This window comes from Solanum pennellii, chromosome 2, assembly GCF_001406875.1.
Source record: "Solanum pennellii chromosome 2, SPENNV200".
Classification (NCBI taxonomy): Eukaryota; Viridiplantae; Streptophyta; class Magnoliopsida; order Solanales; family Solanaceae; genus Solanum; species Solanum pennellii.
The window spans coordinates 52,047,683-52,058,313 of record NC_028638.1 but is presented as its reverse complement, the minus strand read 5'-3'; the positions used below and the strand labels follow the sequence as shown (position 1 = coordinate 52,058,313).

The following is a 10,631-nucleotide window of genomic DNA, read 5'->3' as shown; positions in this document are numbered from 1 at the left end:
ATTAAAAATTTACAACAAGTTTAATATTCAATACTTAATAATTCATGTATTGTAATCTCTAAACCCGACATAATTAATACCTGCATAACTAAACCCTGCATAACTAAACCCTGCATAACTAATACTTGTATAACTAAACCCTGCATAACTAATACCTGCATAATTAAACTCTGCATAATTAATACCTGCATAACTAAACCCTGCATAGCTAATACCTGCATAACTCTAACCAGTAACCAAACAACCCCTTACTTTAGGCCTCCAAATTTAAAGATTCTATTTAACAATAGTAAGATTATTACAACTACTCTTAAAAATTAGAAAAAAATTATACAGTTAGTTTTAATCTTTATTTTAAGACTATACGATTTAAAAAATATTACTATTTCTTATTAAACTTCAAACTCTATGTCAAGTCGAAATTAGACAAATAAATTGAAATGGAGAAAGTACTATTTACAAAACAAAATATTTTTTCATATATAAAAAAAAAGAAAACAACTTTGCATCTCAAAATAGTTTTTTAAGATATGTATTTCCAAACACTTTGCATCTTAAAAGAAAACTAGAATAATAGATTTTAAATAAAAAAAAGTATTATTATTATTCAAAAATTTAAGAGCTCTGATTTATTTTTGATTTTAAGCCATTAAAGTGCTTAAGTCCCTCAATTACCATTCTGAGTTATTAAAATTATATTTTTTTAGTTAACATACCATGCAAGAAAAAAAAGTTGAGTAAAGCAGCTTGTTGAGAGAAGAGTAAATCTATAGAAAATTCTAATGAATGAAGGTGCTATTTCAGTGTCATAGATAATAAAATTAGCCATAAAAACATATGAAAATGGTGATATTCATAGTAGGTTTACATGACTACAATAGCACAACGAACATTTATTTATTTTAGTAATATTATAATAATTTCTTTTTTTCCTATGTCTAAATCAATATACTATTTTTTTGACCAACCAATAAAACTGCCGTCAAAAATATACCTACATTCTAATTAACATGCACCTTCTTATAGCTGGGCAAACTTGTTTTCTTTACCGTTAAGGTAAAGTTCATAAAACTAATTTATATTTTTGTTAGCTTGAATGTGGTGGATTTTGAATTTAGCCTCTACGTCAGTCAATGGCTTTAAAAATGTCTACATCTTTGTATTGCTTAAAGGCTTTGCAGTAACAGCACTACAGCAAATTCAAATACTTTATGTACCTAATATATCTCTCTTACAACTTCCTTTTCCCTTAACAACTTATATGCCATTTCCCTTGTATAAATATGCTTAGTCTTATCCCATTCCACATACTTGTCATAGAGTTTCTAAGCCAATTAAGGAAATGGCAAAGCTGACAAGTTTTTTAGGCTTACTTGTCTTTGGATTTCTCTGTTTCATTTGTCTACCTGTTGAGGCTGCCCTTAAGAAATATCAATTTGATGTTAGTGCTTTTAATATTTGAATTTTGTTTACTTATGGTTGATTTCTTTTCATCATGGTAAACTTTTTGTGGTTTACAGGTGAAATTGTCAAATGTGAGCAGATTGTGCAATGCAAAACAGATGGTTACAGTAAATGGCGGATTTCCAGGGCCAACTATATATGCTAGAGAAGGAGATAGAGTTCAAATAAATGTTACTAACTATGTACAATATAACTTGTCCATCCATTGGTAAGATAAAATTAGAAGTAGATGAAAATGGAAGTCTCTCAACTTTCAGATGCTGAAACAGAATGTTTTTGTTCTGATTCTTGTAGGCATGGTTTGAAACAATATCGTAATGGTTGGGCAGACGGTCCAGCTTACATAACTCAATGCCCTATCCAGACAGGAAATAGCTATGTTTATGATTTCAATGTAACAGGACAAAGAGGAACCTTATGGTGGCATGCACATATTCTTTGGCTAAGGGCAACTGTCTATGGTGCAATAGTGATCATGCCACAACAAGGAACTCCCTTCCCTTTTCCTCAACCAGATAGGGAAGAAGTACTCGTACTAGGTGAGCGTTGGCACTCGTTAATATACATAGAATTTCACCACCATAATTTCTTGAACTTCTCTTATAGCAAAGAATGAAAGAAATTAAATGACAGCAATGCTTCTATGCGATTGTGATGCAGGGGAATGGTGGAATGCTGATGTTGAAGCAGTTGAGAAACAAGGAAATGCATTGGGTATTCCTCCTAATATGTCTGATGCTCACACGATCAATGGAAAGCCAGGGCCTCTTTTTCCATGTTCAGAGAAACGTAAGAATGGAAGATTTTGATATTGAGTGGAGTATTTCAATCATATATGGTTGTTAAGAGTATTTGCTTCCAACATAATCCAATGTTTGAATTTCTTTTTCAGATACTTTTGCCATGGAAGTTGAAAAAGGAAAGACATACCTGTTGAGAATTGTCAATGCTGCTCTCAATGATGAGCTCTTTTTTGCCCTGGCTAACCATACCTTCACAGTGGTAGAAATTGATGCAGTCTACACGAAACCGTTCACCACAGACGCAATTCTAATTGCACCAGGCCAGACTACAAATGTTCTGGTTCGCGCCAACCAAGTTCCAGGAAGATACTTCATGGCTGCAAGGGCCTTCATGGATGCTCCAATCAGTGTGGATAACAAGACTGCCACTGCTATATTCCAGTACAAGGGAATCCCAGAAACGGTGCTGCCAAAACTTCCTACCTTGCCTGCACAAAATGACTCAGACTTTGCTTTGAGCTATAACTCTAAACTCAAAAGCCTAAATACTCCCAAATATCCAGCAAACGTTCCCCTAAATGTTGATCGACACCTCTTGTTTACAGTTGGCCTAGGAATTAATCCTTGTCCCACCTGTCTAAATGGAACTAGGCTTACAGCATCTCTGAACAACATTTCCTTTATCATGCCACAAACTGCACTTCTTCAGTCTCATTACTTCAACATTAAGGGTGTATACACTCCAGATTTCCCAGACAAACCACCTACTCCATTCAATTTTACAGGGGCACCCCTTACAGCCAACCTAAGGACAAATGTAGGCACTAGGATCAGTAAAATTGCTTTCAATTCCACAGTTGAAATAGTAATTCAAGACACCAACTTGTTATCGGTGGAGTCACATCCTTTCCATCTCCATGGCTATAACTTCTTTGTGGTTGGAACTGGGGTAGGAAATTTTGACCCCAAAAAAGATCCAGCAGAGTATAACTTGATCGATCCTATAGAAAGAAATACTGTTGGTGTTCCTACTGGCGGTTGGACTGCTATTCGATTCAGGGCTGATAATCCAGGTACCTAGCTAGTTTTCAACCAAGTTTAGTAAATGAACTTTTTGCTATTGTTTCAAAACTTTTTCTTTACATATCCAATTTTGTATGAAGGGGTCTGGTTTTTCCACTGTCATCTGGAGTTGCATACAGGCTGGGGACTGAAAACAGCATTTTTAGTGGAAGATGGACCAGGATCAGATCATAATGTTCTGCCTCCACCAAAGGATCTTCCAACTTGCTAACTTCACAAGGCTTTCTGTTTTCTGTACAAATGGATTTTTTGTGCAGGTTTTCAATTCTCTTCATGCACCATAAGCTAAGGAAGCAAAGGCTTTGAGGATCATACAAATTTAGAAAGGAGTTTCCATCCAGAAAATTAAAGGAATTCGTTTGTAATTTGAGCTGTCATAAACTTCCACACAAAAAAATGTGGTTTTCAATTGTGTTTTTTTTTTCTTTTGTTGTCAATTTGGATTGTGTTTTCATGAACTTTGCTAATTTGTTTGATATTTATCATTGAATTGAAATACGTTTGTTTATACTTGCTTTTGATTTGTCTCTATCTAACCTATATGACGAAGATTCAAGTCGTGCAATCAGTCATTAATGTTTTTATCACGATACCAAATATTACCATTTAGATTTATCAACTATAGTAAACCTGAAATAATCCAGTTAAGCACCTGGAAACCTATGGCTAAAGAGAAGTCCTAAAATATTTCGATTACTCCATGTAAAAAAATGCAAGCGCCAAAACCAAGAAAACACTTTGAAGTATATGTCGAAACTCATATAACCACACATCCTAGCTACTTACAACAGAAAAGGACATCCTAGCTACTTTGTTTTTAATTTTCTAGATGGCATTTGATGGGTTTGGGAGATAAAGTTTAGGACTTTGGCTTTTGAAAAATAATTTGCAACCAGAGTCTTAAGAACACAAGCATTAAAATGGGTGAAAAATTATGACAGACAACTAAACAAATATTCAACTATAAATAGAAAAAATTGGCTTACAATTATGGTCTATTGGGATTACTTTTCTTTAAAGCCAATTTCTTCAATAATTATTCAAAACAATAAAAGCAAAAGAAAAAAAAAAGGATATTCGAACTTATTGTAGAGGCACAATATCCAGTTTAAGTAGTTCAGTGGACAACAAGGACTGCACAGAGCAATAAAAAGAGAACTTCAGTTGAAAGCAAAAAAGACTTACTTTTTGCAAATCCTTAGTAATTTTGCCATCAAATAGAAGATGGCAGCATTGTCTATGACCTGGTCTTGCTCTCCCTTAACCTCCTCAAAATTTCGGCGAGTCAATCGGTGAGTTTCACTTTCATTTTTCATCTCTCTATCATAATTTTTGGGTATGTCTTCTTCTTTCATTTCACCCATTTATCAATCAATTTTCTGCTCCCAGACTAGTGAATAATTCTTCAAAGATTTAAGCCTTTTTTTGGTTCCAAGTCTTGAAAAATGCGATCTTTTTATGTGGGGTTTTGTGTTTGATGAGAAATTGGCTGAATTGACGGGTTGCGGTTGGTCACAGATATTCAGGAATGGCATTTGCAAGTGTGAAATCTACTGAAGGGTTGGGGAATTTACCCAAGGTCGTTTTGACTTCTCCTCATGGAAGGTATATTCTTAGTTTTTAAAATTGATGATTCTGGTGCTATGCTGGTAAATTTGTTGGATAACAAGTAGGATTGTAAGAAATAGTTGTAGCAAAAGTAGGCTGTTTGATATTGAACCTTAATCTGATATCTTAATGGTACTGCATTTTGCAGAAAAGATCTAATCTTAAAGGATTAAATATTACTACCTTGGTTCCAATTTGTTAGTAAAAGTGATTTTTGAATCTTGTGGTCTTAAACTAATGAAAGGTAGAACGTACTAAAATACTCTTTAATTTTTGGTCTTAAATATGACATACGGAAAGTTAGAATTAAAGAGTTGCCAAAACAGGAAAGGGACATACTTTCTCACTGATGGATTATGTAATGAGGTGGGTGGGGAAGATCTTCCAAGTTCTTCATGTTGAACTGATCCCGATCTGGACCAATAGCTAAATTCTCTAGAAACAAAAGTGATGTCTGATGATGCTATGAGCTGTTTATCAGTGATATTAGTGGTACTGCATTAGACATTCCGATGGCAATATCATTTCTTGAGTAATGCAGCAATTCATACTTCCTATAGCTTTACAAGTTCAAAACACTGGGTTTTTACTATGTAGAGATATTGAATAGGCTCGTCAAAATTGTTCCTGGGTACTTACCTGAAAGTTGGCTTATGTGGTCGATTGGCTAAAAGCCTTCTTTCCTTCATTTTGCAGTGAGGCTGAGCTATATCTATTTGGAGCTTGTGTCACATCTTGGAAAGTAGACAGTAAAGATCTACTTTTTGTTCGACCAGATGCTGTATTCAATGGTCAGAAACCAATCAGGTCATCAGCCAGTTTTCAAGATTTAGAATTTGGTCACAGTTATATTTGCTCTTCTAAACAGCTAAAACTTAAGCTTTCCTCTTCCTCAACACAGTAAAGCATGTTTGATTATTTACAATTCACCTGACTAGAAGCGTTTTTCCTTACTTTTGTTAAAGCTGCAGTATTATCAATCTTCTACTATCTTTCAAAATTTAAAATTGGAAAGAACTTAAGAGGTTACATCACCTTCCTTACTAACTATTTTACATTGTACAGTGGAGGAATACCACATTGTTTCCCACAATTTGGACCTGGCCCAATCCAGCAGGTAAATTACTTCTCATGTTTCAATGTATATAGTTTAGACTTCTTAAAGTTAGAGAGGTTGCATTTCTTTATTGAGAAGCAACTCCTTTACAAAAGCATCAAGTGACAGTTATATCTCTATCCCTTAGCTACATACTAGAAAAATAGTTATATCTCTACTTACAGTTCAATTGGTAATTGTGTGATGCGCAATACCTTAACTTATTCTTGAATATTTCATGCTATCCGATCAGTTTCTGAATGTTGGTTTTGAGTCTTAAATATATGCTCATCTGGTTGACAGCACGGATTTGGAAGGAACATGAATTGGTCCCTTGTTAGCTCTGAAAGTGTGGAGGAGAAACCTGTTGTTACTGTGGAGCTAAGGGATGGGCCTTATAGCCGTGCAATGTGGGATTATAGTTTCCATGCTCTTTACAAGGTTTGAGTAGTACATATTTATCTTTCGCCTTTCCATTCAAAATTTTGAACTAGTTTCTAATATCACTTCTGTAGCTAATTACAGTAACAGACAGCTAAACTGGACGAATACCTGTTTGAGTAAACGAAGGGTGAAAGCTAATGGCAGATCTATAGGGGGAATGCCCAGCTACCTTTGCATCTGCTAATAATATTTGACTATGTTAATTTGTAACTTTTCTAAAGTAACTACATAGAATGTGCTAATCCCCCCTTTCCCGACATATATTAGCCCACAACTTTCAAATCCAAGACCTATAATTGGTATGTGACTTTTTGTTATAGAGAAATTTGATAAAGGACTCTCATTTACATACCTTGGTAAAGTACCTATTTGATTTGATAGATGTCTATGATATACCTTCCGCTCTCTCATAGTTACAAGGAAGGATTCTTTTGATCATGATTCACGTGTGGTACATGATAAAACTTCTAATTTCTCATTTTGCAATTGCTTGCAGATCACTCTTGATAAGAAGACCCTGTCAACGGAACTCACAGTTAAAAATACTGACAACAAACCATTTTCATTCACTACTGCACTGCATACTTACTTCAGCGTAAGTATTTCTCTGGCAACTTGTGCTTGGAAATTTCCATAGTTTGGGTGCATCTCCTAAAACTCCTAAAATTTATCAGGGATTCAAGACCTGACCAACTGTATGCTAATAAATAATCCTGTTCTGCTGTCTCACTCTTCAAGTCAAATAGGCCTCACTTGTTCCTTTTCTTTTTTCTTTTACCTCAAGCATTTTGGCTCCATGGTTGATGTAGGCTAACTCATTTCCTTTAGAATTTCATAATCTTTGGGGTAAAATTGATTCTTGATCATTGTTGAAATTGTTATCCACTAAAAAGAGAATATTTTATCATCTAATATTCTCTTCTTCAGGCTTCTGTAACAGGTGCATCAGTTAGTGGTTTAAAAGGTTGCAAAACTCTAAACAAGGTTCCTGATCCCACAAACCCTGTCGAGGGAAAAGAGGAAAGGTCAGTATGAGATCTCAAATATATCAAGAAATCATCATTCTCTTCTCCCAGAACATACTTATTATCTTAAAGAATTCGTGACTGCAATTGAAAATTTTTATTCTCCGCAAACGTATGTCTCTGGGAGATGTCTGGTTGGGCTTTATATTTTTGTCATCACGAGCCAGGTTAATACTCTTAATGATAAACTATGAAAATCATTAATGCACATACAAATACTCACATATTGCCTAAAACCAACCCATATTTCTAGAATTCTGAAGTACTTATACTTAAGCACTATTTTGTCGTCAAGGAAATCTAAGGAATGTTACGATTCTAGTACATGCATATAGATCATTCTCTCAAGAACCTAATCCTCATTCTGATTATTTTACCTGTTTCAGAGATGTGGTGACATTTCCTGGATTTGTGGACTGTGTTTATCTTGATGCACCTAATGAGTTACAACTAGATAATGGCTTGGGTGATAAGATATCTATCAAAAACACCAAGTGAGTTACTAGTACCCAGACACATTGCCGTGATGGAGTTTATTAAAAGAACTATCTAGCCTCCCTAGTTGTCTAATTTAGCAAGTTGCTTGTGTTTTGTATGTGCAGTTGGTCTGATGCTGTTCTATGGAACCCTCATTTGACCATGGAACAAAGCTATAAAGATTTTGTTTGTGTTGAAAATGCCAAGGTATTTACAATGAATCTCTCTGTATTTCTAAATTGACGCGTGTGATTAGATTTCTGTGTCCCATTTACTTTGAGGTGCCGCGTGTGATCTCTTCATACATTTGATCAAATTGCTGACAAATATCCTATTGTCTGTTGAATTATGTGGTCTTTCCTCTTACTTGTGGTTGAGAAGATTCAAATGCTTGACCTAATAAGCAATTTATATCATTTTTTGGTGTGTTTTCCTTTGGTTCATATCAGATTGGAACAGTTCAGCTTGAACCAGAGCAATCTTGGACGGCTGTACAACATCTAACTGTTGCTTAAAGATACCTCCCGGAAGAGAAATCAACTTTTTGGAGAAACCCTCCCCTGCTTTTCAATTTAAAAGACTCACTTGAGAAAATGATTGAAAATGGCTATACAAAATAAAGAATAATGTTGTATCTAACATGACCTGCATTTCATAGCAGTTGAGAGTGTTAGGTGATATTTTCATCTTCTCACCCATCAATCTTCTCTGCATTGCAAAATCCTAATTGTACAAGATAAACGGTATGAAGCTGCAAAATGCATAAGCTGAATTATCCAAGATTTATAATTGAACAGGAAAAAGTAGTAGGTAAAAGAAATGCTAGTTCCTGTTTTATGATTCAATATGAAATGAATCGTACATTATGATTGTAGCATTCAAAACATTTCTAACTATCTCTAAGAATGGTAAATACTCGAGTCCAGAAAGGCCTAATGAGAAGAATAACAGAGCCGAAACTAAAATGAAATGACATTGTATTTTCAAGTGCTATCAAGAGCTCAATGTAGCAATTAAGCAGACAACCAAAATGATCAATACCACAGCCCATACCCAACATATCCATGCCCTTCCCTTCTTCTGCTGCTGCTTAGCATAGAAAAGACTGTTGGTTCCACCACTGATGAAGCTTCCAGCAATGGCCATATTATGCTCAATGTCATCAATCTGTTCACCTTGAGTCTCAACTAGAACAGCCATATCAAGAAACACTTGATGAAGTTTGTCCAGGCTCTTCTTTATGTCCATTACAGCCTCGTGCCTATCTTTGTCATCAAGATTCATCTCTGTTTTTGCTGCAAATATTTGAACTTTTCCGCTTTCTCCTGAAACCATCTTCTCAATCACTTCCTCGGTTGGCTCCTTCCCCGTCTCGTTGTAATATCTTCTTCTGAGGCAGTCTTTGTAATCTGACAAGATCTTTTCTCTCAAAGCCTGAAAATCATTCATGATGTCCCTAAGCTTGACCCTCAATCCATTAGTCATGTTAACTCTGGTTCGATCAACCACAGAGCCTTGTGCATATGGCACTGATAATTTGCGATTCCCCACATTTGATTTGTCAAGTGCTTCAAGTTTTGCCTTGACAATCTTGGCTTTGCGAAGGACAGAGACCATGTCAGAATCCATTCTGTCTCTAATGCCACGAAGAACTTTGGGACCGTGAGTAGTTTTTGTCTCCTCATTCAGATTTTGAAGATCCATCAAGAGATTAGTTATCTCTTGAATATCACCCTTCACTGCCTCGATTTCACGGAAGAAGTTGGAAAGATTGTCTTCATCTGTGCGGCTGAGTTGGCCCATCTCCAAATCCCTCTCTGTTTCAAGATCCAGATGGGCTTGTTTCTTCAATTCCATATAACTTAAGAACGATTTCGTCATGAGATCATTCATCTTCACTCCAGTTTACTGAATATTCTGCAATTAGTCAAGAACAGCTTAACAAATACACCAAGAAAACAGATAAGTTTTCAAGAAAAGATTTCTCTACCCTTTCCCACAAGATGACAATTTGTTATGAAATTCAACACCAATAAAAACAAGAAAACAGAGGAAGTAACTGAATGCAAGAAAAGATTTCTACCCTTCTGTTGGAGATGGCAATTTACCCGATTGAATATGAAATTGAACACCAAGAAACATGAATAAAGCAGGAAGAGATAGATAAGAATGAAACGAGTGAATTGAAGAAGAGATTTTTTCACTAAAAATCTCGATTGAACTGAAGAGGGGGTATTACCCAATTTTGAAGAGCTTTGCGTTCTTCTTCTTCTTCGTCTTCTTGATGATGATGGTGCCTGTCTTCTTCTTGGTACTGTTTGGGAGGGGGAAAGAGGGATTCTGAGAAGTTTGAAATATTTCAAAGTTTCATAAGGCAGAGATAGTGAGAAGTAGCCGTTTATATTGATGTTCCGCTTAAGGCGGTTACGGTTAGTAACCCAACCATGAAGTGCGAAAAATGTTTTTTTTTATTTATTGTTTTAACACCTAAGTAAATTCATCTTAAATATTATTGGTTTTTAAAAAAATTGTTTCAATTAAAGATTAATTTATTATAGGTATAAAATGTTGTTGGTAGATTTGTGAAAAAGAAAAAAAAAAGATGGGTGGAGTTTGAATGTCTACTTTTGATATGATGAAATGCATTAATAAAGATGTTAAGATTTTGTTTGACCATAAATTTAAAAAAAA

The 10,631-nt window shown here is 35.1% G+C and overlaps 3 protein-coding genes across 3 annotated transcripts; 2 read left to right on the top strand and 1 right to left on the bottom strand.

Annotated features, from left to right (window-relative positions):
- The first annotated feature begins 1,163 nt into the window (after positions 1-1,163).
- Positions 1,164-3,804, top strand: LOC107012035 (laccase-11-like). The gene is made up of 6 exons (XM_015211753.2): positions 1,164-1,441; positions 1,521-1,672; positions 1,759-2,003; positions 2,125-2,253; positions 2,357-3,280; positions 3,371-3,804. Exons 1-6 carry the CDS (start codon positions 1,343-1,345, stop codon positions 3,499-3,501), a joined length of 1,680 nt encoding a protein of 559 aa, XP_015067239.1. The 5' UTR covers positions 1,164-1,342; the 3' UTR covers positions 3,502-3,804.
- A 547-nt stretch (positions 3,805-4,351) lies between these two features.
- LOC107011330 (putative glucose-6-phosphate 1-epimerase) lies at positions 4,352-8,642 on the top strand. The gene is made up of 10 exons (XM_015210788.2): positions 4,352-4,582; positions 4,809-4,895; positions 5,595-5,705; positions 5,964-6,015; positions 6,298-6,435; positions 6,935-7,033; positions 7,366-7,463; positions 7,850-7,957; positions 8,066-8,147; positions 8,390-8,642. The coding sequence occupies exons 1-10, from the start codon at positions 4,515-4,517 to the stop codon at positions 8,453-8,455; spliced, it is 909 nt and encodes a 302-aa protein (XP_015066274.1). The 5' UTR covers positions 4,352-4,514; the 3' UTR covers positions 8,456-8,642.
- Positions 8,643-8,705: 63 nt separating this feature from the next.
- On the bottom strand, positions 8,706-10,425 carry LOC107011331 (syntaxin-112). Its single transcript, XM_015210789.2, has 2 exons — positions 10,180-10,425; positions 8,706-9,857 (listed from the first exon to the last, which is right to left on the bottom strand). Exon 2 carries the CDS (start codon positions 9,831-9,833, stop codon positions 8,934-8,936), a length of 900 nt encoding a protein of 299 aa, XP_015066275.1. The 5' UTR covers positions 9,834-9,857; positions 10,180-10,425; the 3' UTR covers positions 8,706-8,933.
- Positions 10,426-10,631: the final 206 nt, after the last annotated feature.

Coding starts and splice junctions, on each gene's coding strand:
- LOC107012035 (XM_015211753.2), top strand. CDS start 1,343: ATGGCAAAGCTGACAAGTTTTTTAGGCTTACTTGTCTTTGGATTTCTC. Junction 1,442..1,520: donor TTAAGAAATATCAATTTGAT/GTTAGTGCTTTT, acceptor TGTGGTTTACAG/GTGAAATTGTCAAATGTGAG. Junction 3,281..3,370: donor ATTCAGGGCTGATAATCCAG/GTACCTAGCTAG, acceptor TTTTGTATGAAG/GGGTCTGGTTTTTCCACTGT.
- LOC107011330 (XM_015210788.2), top strand. CDS start 4,515: ATGGCAGCATTGTCTATGACCTGGTCTTGCTCTCCCTTAACCTCCTCA. Junction 7,034..7,365: donor CACTGCATACTTACTTCAGC/GTAAGTATTTCT, acceptor TCTCTTCTTCAG/GCTTCTGTAACAGGTGCATC. Junction 7,958..8,065: donor ATATCTATCAAAAACACCAA/GTGAGTTACTAG, acceptor TTGTATGTGCAG/TTGGTCTGATGCTGTTCTAT.
- LOC107011331 (XM_015210789.2), bottom strand. CDS start 9,833: ATGAATGATCTCATGACGAAATCGTTCTTAAGTTATATGGAATTGAAG.